Source organism: Eucyclogobius newberryi, unplaced genomic scaffold, assembly GCF_026437365.1.
Source record: "Eucyclogobius newberryi isolate DKJ021-1_F unplaced genomic scaffold, fEucNew1.0.hap1 SCAF_17, whole genome shotgun sequence".
In the NCBI taxonomy this organism is placed as follows: domain Eukaryota; kingdom Metazoa; phylum Chordata; class Actinopteri; order Gobiiformes; family Gobiidae; genus Eucyclogobius; species Eucyclogobius newberryi.
Genome location: NW_027315801.1, coordinates 25776835 through 25792235, shown reverse-complemented (window position 1 = coordinate 25792235; position 15401 = coordinate 25776835). Strand labels below are relative to the sequence as shown.

The 15401-nt window shown below is 38.8% G+C and overlaps 1 protein-coding gene across 1 annotated transcript; it reads right to left on the bottom strand.

The window, feature by feature from the left end:
* Window positions 1-654: 654 nt before the first annotated feature.
* Window positions 655-7277, bottom strand: LOC140363208 (succinate dehydrogenase [ubiquinone] iron-sulfur subunit, mitochondrial). The gene is made up of 8 exons (XM_072449634.1): window positions 7095-7277; window positions 6050-6183; window positions 5889-5974; window positions 5668-5804; window positions 5469-5585; window positions 5267-5368; window positions 1042-1164; window positions 655-960 (listed from the first exon to the last, which is right to left on the bottom strand). Exons 1-8 carry the CDS (start codon window positions 7158-7160, stop codon window positions 880-882), a joined length of 846 nt encoding a protein of 281 aa, XP_072305735.1. The 5' UTR covers window positions 7161-7277; the 3' UTR covers window positions 655-879.
* Between the last annotated feature and the right edge of the window lie 8124 nt (window positions 7278-15401).

The window sequence follows — 15401 nt, the reverse complement described above, 5'->3', positions numbered from 1 at the left end:
TCTGTGTTGGCAGTAGAACAACTTGACATGACAGAAAGCACCTGGACTTTATTTATTATGCTTCCAAGTGCCTCCAGTATTGTGGGTCCGATTCCTGACTCCGACTATTTGCTGCATGTCCTCCCTTCTCTCTTAGCCCCCATTTCACACTACATTCCTTTCAATAAAGCCTTCGGGCACAAAATCTTGAAAAAGAAGACGAAAAAAGAACTTTGATTAACAAAGAATCTGTAAAATCTTAGTAAGACTTGTATCAAAAGTTTAGCTGACCTGTGATCAACTATCAACTGCAAATCTTGTGTTTTAGATGTGTCTTTGGTGCCATCTAGTGGCTGACAAAATTAGAGCAACAACAATCAAGTTATTACTGTCCAAATGTAACCAGTGACCTTATGACTAAATATGTCTTTAGTCATGCAGTTCATGAAGTTTCTGAAATAGATTTTAAATAAAAGGGTGGTTTATCAACACATTGCTGGTTATTCCAATAAATACATCCACTTTTAACAGTTACAAACAAGACGGTTCCCAAAGTGCTGCACACAGTTCAAGCTTTAAAACTGAGATTTTATAGGAGAAATGGATTGCAAACTTTCATAACTGCTTATGTCAGTTAACTTCCAATAGAGAAGCACCTAGAAATGAATACACAACTGATTTTCACACCGTTTAATAATCACACAGGACATTTTTAAATATTTACATCAAGAATACATTATTACAGTTGCCAAAGCAGTGAGAGATTCACTTCACAATGTACCCCTGCTTGTAAAGGGCCTTGTGAATAAGTCTTGTACAATGATCCCTGCTCCACGGATGAATCCAAGTGCCTTCAGTGCGTCTTTTCCAAAGTGTTATTTAGGGTTAGTTTGTATATCTTCATGAAGTCACTGCATTCTTTTCCTTATAAGTGGCCATCATCTTTTTGATTTCTGCAATGGCCTTTCCTGGATTTAGTCCCTGTGGAGCAGAAAGGGTTAATGATATAATGTAGATTGAAATGGGCGGTTTCCGTGGAGATCTTGAAAGTTGTGGCAGTACCTTAGGGCATGTTTTGGTGCAGTTCATGATGGTGTGGCAGCGATACAGAGAGAAGGGGTCCTGCAGTTTAGACAGTCGCTCCTCAGTGAACTCATCACGAGAGTCGATCATCCAACGATAAGCCTTTAGAAATATAAACTCATATAAACTGCGCGGTTTTTGATGATTCTTTTGGTGTCACATTGTAGAGGTGCGGAATATATATTGAAATGTAGATAATAATGTTTTGATAAATTTGAATATTGCATACATTGTCTATCGTAAAAAGGGCTACAAAAAGAGCTGATTAAAAATTAAAAAAATGTTGAGAGAATTTTATAGACATTTCACATTTGTCTGATAATTAAACCCAAACAAAATTACTTTAAAGACATTTCTGGATTGAGATAATGTCGTCTGAATATTTTATCGGGAAACTCCATAAAATACTGAAATATAAATAATTTCACCATTGTTGGGTATGAAATAATATATAAACTCCAGCATAAGAATAAATAAAGATAGATATATAGTTTGAAAGATAGGTAGATATACCGTATTTTCCGGACTATAAGTCGCACCTTTTTTCATAGTTTTGGCCGGGGTGCAACTTATTTTTATATTATATACTTACACTTACTCTGGAGCGACTTATATGTGATATTATTTGTTATTTTCAAACTTGCAACCGCACTTCATACTCCAGTGCAACGTATACATGTTTTTTCTTCTATTATGCATCATTATTATTATCGTTATCGTTATCGTTATCGTCGTCGTCGTCGTCATCATCATTAGGCCCGAGCGCCACAAGCTGGCGAGAGGCCTATTAATCTCGTAAGGCCGTGCAAAGCACGGCTGCGAAAATGCGCACATAATGCGCACGAAATCGAGCGCGAAGCGCTCGCCCACTTCCAGCACGCCCCGTGCATACTAATTAGTAGTAGGAAAATGGAACATTACCGTTGTAAACGTGCAAAAGTGCGTACTAAACGAGCACTTAACATTGGGATATAAAGCACTCATTTGCGCTAAGTAGCTCACGAATACGTTCCCCATCTCTTGCATGTGTCACTAACCGTGCATATAAACATGTAATGCAAAAATTGAACATTATTACTGTATAGAGGGCCAAAAACACAAAGTGGGCAGAGCCCACTCAAAATTAATGAAAGTACCCGTCAGTGACCAGGGACCCACACCATGAGGTAGGAAAAGGCGAGCGCTTTCCGAAAATGTATAGTTTATGATATTTGAAAAATGGGAAACATTGTTTTCGCATTGGAATATTCTTCTTCTTCTTCTCGGGACCAACCCCCCCATTTTTCACCCAGTGAACATTGACGAAAAGTCAAAAAAATTTGCACACCTCTAAAAATCGTGCCTCTCTACATTCTGGCTATTTCCTTTTTCTAAAATAAAAAAAATGTGCGCGTCAGCGCCACCAAATGTACCAAAAATGCATTGAGATAGGAAATGACCCAAAAAAAATCTGATCGTAGAATCATGAAATTTGGCGCAGAGGTAGATGGTGACAAGAGAAGTAAAAAATATTATTACGGCAACGCCGTCCACCCAACCAAATGTCGGCCATATTGGTTCAAAAATGGCTAAGCATGACTCGGGAGTTTTTCCAAACGTCGTACTTTTACGAACTCCTCCCAGGGCGTTGGCTCTAAAAAGCTGAAATTTGGTGAAAATGCTACTGAGAAGTGGGACATCAAAAGTTATTCAAATTACATTGATACCTGTCACGGTCTCTGAGGGGTGAAGCCGCAAACTTTAGCTAGAATTTCAGAAATCTCCCAAATTTAACATTCCTGCCGTTTGCGCAGATAAAGTCCGAATTGCGTCAAATTAGAATCAGTTGTTAAACTCTTTGCCCTAAACCTACTTGAAGTGAACTAAATTAATTTGGCGCCACAGCGCCCCCTACAGATTTTATATGGAGGTTAAATGTTCAGTTTTGCGTAATTATCGGAAATTTGACACAAAACTCAATTTTGGCATCCCCATCAAAAAAGTCAATGAGACCCATGTCATAATTGTTACGGTTTTGCTGTAGCGATGACCGAAACCTCCCATGTTATTCCAATGGGGAAATCGCCAGAACATGTTTACATTTTAGACTTTCACCAACTCCTCCCAGGGCGTCAGCCCTATCAACGTGAAATTTGGTGAGACTCATCTTCAGGGGTGGACCATCAAAAATTATCCACATTTTTATTCAAAGAGTCACGGTGTCTGTGCGGCAAAGCCGCACATTTTGCCAAGAATTCAAAATAAAATTGCTTTTTGATGGTAAAACAAAGGGGAGAAGATGTGACAGCGTCACAGATTCAGCAGTAGGCGTAATAAAAGGACAATTGGGGCGCGTTAGCGCCCCCTCCTCTTGCGGCGTGGTGGCGGTGTGGCGAGGGCCGATCATTGCCGCTTGCGGCTATATTTAGGCCCGAGCGCCACAAGCTGGCGAGAGGCCTATTAATCTCGTAAGGCCGTGCGAAGCACGGCTGCGAAAGTGCGCACGTAGTGCGCACGAAATCGAGCGCGAAGCGCTCGCCCACTTCCAAACACTCACTAACGCACTCCTCCACTCATGCACGCCCCGTGCATACTAATTAGTTGTAGGAAAATGGAACATTACCGTTGTAAACGGGCGAAGCCCGTGCAAAAGTTCGCACTAAACGAGCACTTTACATTGGGATGACGACCGCGAAGCGGTCGTCATCCCCATATAAAGCACTCATTTGCGCTAAGTAGCTCACGAATACGTTCCCCATCTCTTGCATGTTCCGTGCATATAAGCATGTAATGCAAAAATTGAACATTATTACTGTATAGAGGGCCAAAAACACAAAGTGGGCGGAGCCCACTCAAAATTATCGAAAGTACCCGTCAGTGACCAGGGACCCACACCATGAGGTAGGAAAGCGCGAGCGCTTTCCGAAAATGTATAGTTTATGATATTTGAAAAATGGGAAACATTGTTTTCGCATCGGAATATTATTCTTTCTTTCTTTCTTTCTTTCTTCTTCTCGGGACCAACCCCCCTATTTTTCACCCAGTGAACATTGACGAAAAGTCACAAAAATTTGCACACCTCTAAAAATCGTGCCTCTCTACATTCTGGCTATTTCCCTTTTCTAAAATAAAAAAAATTGGCGCGTCAGCGCCACCAAATGTACCAAAAATGCATTGAGAGATGGGAAATGACCCAAAAAAAATCTGATCGTAGAATCATGAAATTTGGCGCAGAGGTAGATGGTGACAAGAGAAGTAAAAAATATTATTACGGCAATGCCGTCCGCCCAACCAAATGTCGGCCATATTGCTTCAAAAATGGCTAAACATGACTTCGGAGTTTTTCCAAACGTCGTACTTTTACGAACTCCTCCCAGGGCGTTGGCCCTAAAAAGCTGAAATTTGGTGAAAATGCTACTGAGGAGTGGGACATCAAAAGTTATCCAAATTACATTGATACCTCTCACGGTCTCTGAGCGGCGAAGCCGCAAACTGTAGCTAGAATTTCAGAAATCTCCCATATTTAAAATTTCTGCCGTTTGCGCAGATAAAGTCCGAATTGCGTCAAATTAGAATCAGTTGTTAAACTCTTTGCCCTAAACCTACTTGAAGTGAAATAAATTCATTTGGCGCCACAGCGCCCCCTACAGATTTTATATGGAGGTTAAATGTTTAGTTTTGCGAAATTATATGAAATTTGACACACAACTCAATTTTAGCATCCCCATCAAAAAAGTCAATGACTCATGTCATAATTGTTATGGCGTTGCCGTAACGATGACCGAAACCTTTCATGTTTACACTTTAGACTTTCACAAACTCCTCCCAGGGCGTCAGCCCTATTAACCTGAAATTTGGTGAGACTCATCTTCAAGACCATCAAAAGTTATCCACATTTTCATTCAAAGAGTCACGGTGTCTGTGCGGCAAAGCCGCACATTTTGCCAAGAATTCAAAATAAAATAGCTTTTTGATGGTAAAACAAAGGGGAGAAGATGTGACAGCGTCACAGATTCAGCAGTAGGCGTAATAAAAGGACAATTGGGGCTCCTCTTGCGGCGTGGCGGCGGCGTGGCGGCGGCGTGGCGAGGGCCGATCATTGCCGCTTGCGGCTATATTTATTATTATTATCATTATTATTATACTGCTTCAAGACTAATAGCGGTCTCATCCGTCCAGAAATAAATAGCAGGGTAAAACTTGTTTGAGGAGGAAGAACGTTTACCTGCATGAGGACGGCGGGGCCCAGGTACTTGTCTCCGTTCCACCAGTAGCTTGGACAACTGGTGCTGCAGCAGGCACACAGGATACACTCATACAGACCGTCCTGTTGTTCAGAGCAAATAAAAGACACTCATTCGTTTGATTGGGTCTAAATAATCACAGTATATTGGAGCAATACAAGTTATAATAAGAGTCCACTGTACCAGTTTCTGTCTGTCCTCCACTGACTGGTAATACTGATTCTTCCCCTCTTGAACATCATCCTTTTTTTTCAGGTACGGTTCTATGGATTTGTATTGTGCGTAGAAGTTGCTCATGTCCTGTCAGAAAGATTCATGGGAAGACGTATTATTTTCGTATCATCAGTGAATATACAGAGTACGTTTATGTATTTTTACTTACCGGAACCAGGTCCTTCACCACGTACATGTGCGGCAGTGGGTAAATCTTAGTGGGTTTGCTTGTGTTGGTGTCTATTTTGTTGAGACAGGCCAGTGTGTTGCCTCCATTAATGTTCATCGCGCAGGAGCCACAGATTCCTGAAAACTTTCAAAAGGCTCACAATTAAGAAGAGATAAGGCAGGAGCAGAACTGTTTTATGATCCACGGTTTGAGGACATTACCTTCTCTGCAAGAGCGCCTGAATGTGAGAGTTGGGTCCATCTCATTCTTGATTTTAATGAGTGCGTCTAAAACCATTGGTCCACAACTACATACAAACAGATAATATGTTAGATAAGAACGATCTGAATAATTCCTTAAAATTCTTTACGGATAATCTTACGTGTCCAAGTTGATCTCGTATGTCTGCATCCGAGGTTTGTCTCCTGAAGTGTCAGGATCCCAACGGTAAATCTGGAACTTCTTTATCCGCGGTGCAGGAGCTGGAGCAGCAGCGGTCTGAGCGTATCGCACCAGCTGCAACAGGACAAATACAAATGTCACAATAGGCCAGTCAGTCAGTAAATGCATGTGGTTTAGAGCAGAATTCAGAGTTTGGAGAGACTGGTTTGTTTTCTGGGCACAGATTCAAAGTCTGTACTGTTTATGTTCAGATAATTCATAAGGTAAGCTGCTGTTATTTGTTTTTAGTGAGAAATTATATAAATATAATTTAAAGTAGATTAATTAATGAATTATAGATGAATTATTGATCAATATAAGGGGGGAATAAATCTTGATTAATTTGTTGTCATATTGTCCAGACCTGGTTACAAACACATACTAAAACTGAGAAACTACTGTTTTACAAAATGCATACATTATGCATTGCTTTTCTGATACTAATATACTTTATATATTAGGCTTCGATACAATACTTTTATAAGTGAATCTATATTTAGCAAGCCAAACAGAGACAAATCAGATAAAACTTAAGTTACTTGATCAATATTTCTGTTTTAAGTCTTGCATAATTTCTGACACGTTATTACAAAAGAAGCGACCGATCTCCCTCCATCTAGTGGTTAACTTTGTTATTACAGAGGAACGTGTTACATCACTTGGCAGTGAAGGTTACCTAACTGACTTTTACTGACAAAAAAAAGACTTTTACTGGCTTTAACATTATGTAGATTCATAAAGACATCCAGCCCACATACAAGTAAGTATTTGGATTCTTGAATGATTAATGATGAAGGTTTGTTTTTGTTACAACAAAGAAGCTGCCTTTGTGAACAAACAAACAACTTGGTGGGAATTAAATCAGATTATGGAGTGCTGAGGAAGATATCCACTCTGATAATAACATTGAATCTTAAATTTAAGCCCATAAAATAACACTATTGCCTCAGTTGTCGTAACATAACACAACGTGACATTGAACTCACCATAACGGCCCCAGCATTTCGAAAAGCCAGAACATTCTTGCTCAAAGCGAAACAAGCCGCGGACATGTTGTTGTTGTTGTTCTTAAATAGAAGTTGGTTTAAATAGTAAAGAGTCGTTTAGTCTGTTTTCTGTCAGCCGCTCCACAGTCTGAGTCTGGGAACCTCCTCAGTGGCTCTGAAAGATGAAACTGTTCCGCCCTCCGCAAATACGTCACTCTAGAGCGTCAAGTGCGTCATGGTGTATTTGAAGTTTCTACGTAAAAATAAAGATTGGTGAAGAAATGTGCGTTTATCATTTGTTTTAAAATGCCTTACTGGAACATGATGGACTAATTTATACATTTATAAATAATGGTGTGATTTTTAAACAACCCAATTGAATTTCAACAATTTTTCCATTGGATTTTTTTTTTTTTTACATTTAGTTTTGTTGTTCAGAAAGAATTCCCAGGGTCTTTGAATGTAGCGTCGGTCAAAAGTAGTTTCACAACAGTCGCTGCTGACAATTTTGTAAGCAAAGTAGGGGTCAAATAACAATGTTCTGTCACATAAATAAGTAAAAGAACCTTGAAAGATGGAGCTGAGCAACGTTAAATTACCATTACCGCATGGAAAGCAGGCCTATTAGATAAATGTAAGAATAAAAATCAACCTTGTTTATGTTCAAATGGCCCATGCCACTAAATTGGGCGATGGTTTGAGCCTTTTATCAGTTTTCTTTGGAAAATCTGGCAGAGGAATCTGAGAAAAAAACACTTAATTTTAATGGGGGCATAGGTGCAGTCACACTTCCAGCTCACATCCCATAGCAAAGCTTAAGAAGTAGTGTTCTTACATTTAAACACAATTATTCCATTAAGTTTTTAATGGTATCGCATTTTTTGTTTTGAGATGTTTTTCCTATTCACCTGCAGTGTCATGCCTTAAGTTTTTTTAATTTATTTTTTGTATTGTTACTTTCTTATATTAATGACAATAAAGAACAACAAATTGTGATCTTGTGACAATAATGTCTGGTTTAGGTTGTTTTTAGACTGTAGTGGGGGGGAATTCTAGATCATGGGGCAAACACTGCCTCCTCTATTAATGCGAAACACTGATGTTATGATGATTTAAGAACTATTCAGACAGATAAATGCAGAAATCTTTGTAGTAAAATGTTATATCGCACTTTATTCAGCAGTTCTCATCTAAACTGGTCCAGGAAGGGTCAGAGGTTTAATTCAAAACAGGCAAGGACAAGACAGGACTTAACAACTGATTTATAATTGGAAAGGCAAAACCTTAAATGAGTCACAAAATCCGACAGATCACAGAAAGGGCAGAGCATGAAACACTAATGTTCATATCATTTAATATTGTCAACATTTGTCTAAAACATTTGTCACTTGTAGACCTACACACCAACACTTTAAACTGTAAAATATATTACTCAAGCAGGAGTAAATGTATGAACACTACTCAAGACATAGAATTTATTTTTAAAAATGTAACTTGAATAAATGTAAGAAGGTTTTACTGTTTTTGCGTTGACTTGAAGGTGGGCCTGGAGGCAAACTTTGTTTGTACATGTACATATATGCAAATATGTAATATAATAATAATAATAATAATAATAATAATAATAATAATAATAATAATAATAATATAATAATAATACTGTAAATTTGTAAAATCTATCATCATATGTTGATATTATTGTTATTATTTTTTTTTGTTCCATTATTATACATTATGATACTGTTTTATATAATAAAAATAACAATGATAATAATAATTTGAAACGGACATGTCATACTTTTGTCCGATAATGTAATGGAAATTATAAATTATAATTTATAATTTCCATAAATAGGTCAGAGTTCCACCTACCAATTAAAAATTATCAAAGTTTTTTGCGAGCGCTACAGAAAATATTTCTTGTATTTGGAAAACCAGTGAAGAAAGATATTGTCTACCTGCCTCTGATTGTCACTGGACGTAAATTGTCCACAGAAATGTAAACTCAAAATTGAATATATTCTCAAAAATATATTCTTAGATAATTAAACAAATAAACCAGTTTGAGGACGACAACAGGAAGAGGTCACCCACCCCTGAGAGAACCTGGCGAGGTGGTCCTGGGAGCAGCTCACGACTCTCCTCTTCCATTCAGGTCGGCCATTCATCTGTGCTTTGTTCTCTAAGACGTTTGTGTTGACATGTGTTACTGATGAGGATGAGCCTCAAAGTTTAAACGAGTTACACCTCACTCTGAGTGCAAGTTCTCCATCGAGGGAGGACACAGACTTCGTAATGTAAGTAGAATAGAATTTTTTCCACGTGATCCACCAGATTCTTGCATGTTTTTACGAAGACACAGTTTTCAGGCAAACGTCCCGCCACAGACTACCGTAATAGTATACTTTAGATTTTGATCGAGAACCAATCACTGAGCAGCAGCATGCAGCTGATCAATCACAACACAAAAACCTGATCACAGCAGCTGCAGAATGTCTTCATATCATCAGAGTAAAAACAAGAAAATAGCTGTTTATAGATTAGTTTATTGGGCTTTAACATATAGACATGACTTACATGTGCAGTAACCACCTAAAATCAGAGATACGCAGATTGTTTACTCTTTTCTATTGTCGGCGTTGTGCCATTTGAGCAAGTTTAAACAACTAATTTGTTTCACTAAGTATAAATAGCATTATATTACAGTTTTAACAATATCTAACTACTCTTTCAAAGTAACTTCCCCAAGCCTGTTTCCAGATCTTTTGTCAGGATCTCGATCAAAAGTAACATGCTGGAAGATGATGTGATGCAGGTTTTGGGTAAATAAGGGAAACTGGAACACGCAGAGAACTCATATTTGAATTGTGCAGCACTTTGTAAACAGTTTTTGTTCCTTCGTGCTCTGCATTGTTTTCTTTAACTTGATTTAGAATCTGTAAAAGGCCCGGGTGTCCTATGTTCGCTTTAACCTTGAGATGCCATTGTCTGTGTATCCTTCATCAGCAGTTCATGGCTTGGGGGTTGAGCAGTCTGTCAGGGTCAACCCACAGCAGCATATTGCTCCAATGTTCCTGTAGTCATTGGAGGAAGACATTCCCAGGTCAAATGTCAACCAGGCCATACATCAAGTCCACGTGGCTTTTTAGTGTATTCCAATCGAGTGGTCACATGGGAGCAGAACGACTTCATTTATGTCGATGGAACATGCTGAATCAGCTCTGAATGTGGCAATAGGCAAAACAGGATTCAAGTCACAGCAGAAGTGGACAAACATTATGCTTTTGCAGCCAAATAGAGATGGAAAAGCTGTCCAAATTTAGATAACATTGTAGTATAGGTTTTTTGAAGATTTGCAAAACTTGAAATATAATTTATGCTACAAAAAGCGCTGATTACTTTTTTAAATAAAAAAGTTATACTGTCAATTTTCAAACAAGGGTGTAAAGAGCATTTCTGCACTTTTGTGATTTCACATTTGTCTGGTAATAAAAATAATACCTGTGGTAACACATTTAAATGTATGTTTTAAACTATTTTTGTTAGATAGACATAATATTGTCTGATTAGGTGAAAAAATGTATTATCTTAAGTGGACTAAAGTTTCAGATAATTTCAATATTTGTGTAAGCGTACCCATTGCCAAAATTACAAAATATAATGTTTTAAGCTGCATTGCTGTAGCTGTTATCAGAGCCATCTGTTGCCATGGTAACAGATAAAAATGTACAGTTGGGGGTACTTTCTACCACAGCACATAGCTACAATAAGAGAGATGTCTTCCATGACTGTATTACACAATATCCTTTGATTGGATTACATGTACTTACCGGCTAAAATTATTGTATTCTCCAATTAGACATAAATGCCTGGAAGAGCATGTCTGCTGGAGCAGCGCAGACCTGATCGGAGTGCAGATGTGCTGATAAAAGCTGCTGACAAACTGCCCTTGAATTTGAGAGGTGATGGTCAAGTGACTTCAGGGCTTCTTAATCCTCCATGTGAGCGGATGCTGTGTTGTGGTGTGTCTCTCAGCTGTCTGAAGCCATTAAAGGCAAATCCACTGAGAGCACTGCAGTGCTCCAAACAGGACAATCACCACAGCTTTACCAGAGGGAGGCTTATGGGAGGCAGTGGTCTGCTTGACAAAGTAGCCTAGTTATTATCCAGTTTGGTGTTTTTTAGGCTTTAACAGTGTAACAGTTTTAAGGACATCTGTATGGTGTGGTGTTATCAAATTCTCGACCAGTAGAAACAGGGACTTTATATATTTATATATATATATATATATATATATATATATATATATATATATAGTCTATTGCCTAAAAAGAGAGCATTCTTTGTTATCATTGTGGTATTGAAATTTGTATCGAGCCTATTCAGTAGTATCAAAGTTGAGTTTGAAAGTTAGAAATTTTTGTTTGGCGACAATGCTACACTAAATTGTACAACGTAATCTTTTATGAATTCTTGTAGAGATATGCCTTTTAGCTTTGTTTGTTCAAATTCCCCCAACAGTTCAGACAATAAACAGCATAAATATAACATTCATGCTGTATATATTGCTGACTGGCCTGAAATTTCCTCTTTTATGACGTCGTTTGCAGATGAAGCCGTTTTTCTGCAGAGCCACAGAGCTATATGCAAGACAGTGACGCTCTGGGCCTAATCACATATTCAGCAGTCATGATTTTTGCATTAGAGTAGAAAATCTGTGAGCCACCAGCACACTGCATCTCTCTCTGTGGGGCAACAGGTCTGCTTGTGCATTATTCACAACATGATGGCCTTGCAGAGATAACTGCTGTGGCTTCTCAAGGAACTCACTGTCTTTGTGCCGTGACAGACAGCACATGAGTGGGGAGAATATAGGTCATACTCAATTTTCACTTATTTTTCAGTGTATGTATTATATGGAAGGTTAAAAAAAAGACACACATTTTTATTGTGTGGAAATTAGTACATTGTTAGCTATTAGTGTCTCATCTTTTAAAGGTCTAAAATTACATGAAATTCATTTTTTGAGCTTTTGGCCACTTTATAAAAACATGTCACAAAAACACACTGGCGTTGTGTGTTTGGTTTCATTTGTATCTTGAATAATTGGGGCAGCTTTCTCTTCAGAGCTCTAACCTCTGCGTTCCAGCATTTGACATTCATAGTCGGTATAATCCAGGGCGGGCTACTCCATGTTTTTAAAGATCATAAATCTCAATCTGATCAATTCAGCGCTCAAAGCTGCACCTCTATTTAAATGCTATCGCGTATATCTAATTTACCTTACTTCGCAGATATTAGCGCTGAATAACTTTGTGTCTATACATAAGCTATACTGGCATTATTGTTAGCTCATCCTTGGACCTGAGGCAGCACTCTGACTCCTCTCCTCCTCCGCAATCTCCTCGGCATTTGGCTACTTTTTTGTGCCGTTTATTTAATGATTACATACAGTCGGTTGGATTTTCTTGGAATTGCACTATTAGAGACAGTTGAGTGGTTACCAAAACGTGTGAGAGGGTCAATTGGGACTTTCATATCCCCACCGACAACGGCAGCCCTTTTAGAGCCACACTGTATTGACCGGACTCATAACACTCCGGTGGATGTGTGTCTAAATAACAAGCACTGCAGCTTCAGTCACCTTACATCATTCCTGAGGGTCACTCTGCTGTTTGCTGTTACATAACACTGAGCTTAATGTGTTTAGGACAGACTCAAATGCTGTGTCCATCTTCCTTATTGCATCTGAACCTGAAAATGTAGAAGGAACCTGACTCGTTGAATATAATGTATTATTCTTTTACTTACCTAATTCAAAATGCAATTATCTCCATGACAAAGGTTTCAATAGCTGTACATACCACAAATCAATACATTTATAAAATCCAATATCCCAGCACATTGGTTCTGCTATAAGCCTTCACTTTGACATTTGCTGATCCATACTGAGGTTGTGCATATTTCAACAGTGCTATTCAATTCTGATGATTTTTAGTCCATATGATTTTTTTTTTTAAGTGTTTTATTTTGTGTCATGTTCACCATATTCTAAAAAGTTCTTCAATACTTTTCTTTTTCCAGGCAGGCTTGTGTGCACCAGGATATTTGATCCTTGTCCACACAAGCCTGATATAGAGCACTCGTACTCCCCGCTGTCAGAAGTTCAAACCAGTGACACTGCAGGGACACTCTTCCAGTCCAGTCGTGCAGATGATCCTGACCTCTCTGGGAGCTCTGATGGAAATGCATTGAGAAGGAAGATTAGCACTAACTCCCAAATGTCAGAATCTTGTAGCAGAGTTTCTTTGACAAGAAGGCCTGGAATTTTTAGCCTGGCTCGCCGCATGCTTCGCACTTCTCCGTTTGGACTTGTGTCACTGTAAATAACCTCCTCAGGCAGGTACTTATTAATTAAAAGCTGATGATTTGCAAGGTAAGTGCCACATTAGAAGTAATGCATTGGATTTGTTTTTATTTCTACTTGCAAAAGAGCTCTATGACATTCATGTTTGCCAAGGATGTGTCAGCTATTAAACAGCTGTGTATTCAGGGGGCAATTTGTCAGTGTCACATCCCCAGATTCAAATGTTGGCTATTTACTTCCACCCAGATTAAGACAACACCTCACCTCAAAATGCCACTTTGTGGTAAAACCTTTTTCCTCGAAGCGGTAGGAACTGGGAGACTAGTCAGGATCAACTGAAAGATGAAGGCAGCTGTGTATGGAGACATCCATGATGAAAACCTGCTCCAGAGGCTCTGGACCTCAGACCAGGTCTAAGGTTCATCTTCCCGCACAAGACAATGACCATAAGCACACAGCCAGGATGACAAAGGAGTGGCTACAGAACAACTCTGTGAATATGTCGGTGTAATCCCTCATTCGTCCAGGCGTGTTCCATAGTAGAAAAAGCTTCAGTTGTAGTCATCTGGACTCAGTTTGAAAAAATAGACGTTTCGACTCTCATCCAAGAGTCATTGTCAATAAAAGAATTTAGATCGAGAACTCCGATATTAATACTGTTCTGTGGTAAGACCCGCCCATTGGGAGGAACCTTCCTGAAGTAGAAAGAGTTGTTTGTTTCAACAGAAACTCCCCCCTTGTATCTACCGAGCTAGCCTATTCAGAATTTTAATGGGCTATTAGAATCCTCTTTGTCTTTGTGAGACCCTGGCTCAACCACCCTGAGTACCTGATTAGCATCTACATGTCCTGGTCCTGGTCCTCTACCTTTCCAGGGGTTCAGTATCCCATTATAAATAACAGGAAGATTGAATCTTAGCCCTCCATTTCTGTTTAAAGAAGGTCTTTTTTTTTAACAAAAATAGCTTCCTTGACTCCTCTTTCAAACCATCTTTTCTCCCTGCTTAAAACCTTCACCTCACCGTCTCTAATCACTCTAATCACTCGTTTGAAGACGGTATTAATATCGGAGTTCTCGATCTAAATTCTTTTATTGACAATGACTCTTGGATGAGAGTCGAAACGTCTATTTTTTCAAACTGAGTCCAGATGACTACAACTGAAGCTTTTTCTACAACTCTGTGAATGTCTTGAGTGGCCAAACCAGAGTCCAGACTTGAACCCAACTGAAAATTTCTGGAGAGATCTGAAAATGGCTGTGAACCAACACTCACCATCCAACCTGATGGAGCTTGAGAGGTTCTGCAAAGAACGATGGAAGCTTGTGTGTCGAGCTTGTAGCAGTGCAAGAGATGAACAACCGAGATTCCCAACCTGCAGTACTGCACAGTGGCCTGTAGAGGCCACTAAAAGACGCTGTGACTTACAGCCAAGTTTCTGCAGCAGAAGTGAGGGGAAAGAAGTCTTATTTGGAGATATTTTGGAGCAATTTAAATATAGTTGTTGTGACACACGTTAATTTTATATTTTATTGGTCAATCACTGCTTGCTTTGATTGCCCTGACCGCACGCCACAGTCTTGACCCTCATAAAACTACAACTTGCATTATTTGTTTTTGAGTTGACTGTCACAATACATTCTTCCAGAGGCCCCCAATCATAGATTACAAGGTGTTGTGTTGGGATTATAAAGTGGGCAGCTGAAGTTTGCAGGTAGAGCTGTAATCCTTTAACCGTTTAGTCGCTTAATCGGTTAATGGTATTTTAGTCGACCAAAATGTTTATTATTAAATTTATTATTTTATTTGGATTAAAAGGATTTCATGGCACAGCAACAACAAATAGAAGATATGGAGTGAGTTAGCTGAAGCTTTGGGAATTAATCATAGGGTGACTATAACTTATACTTTACATCTCTAACATATAAATACTTTTTAATA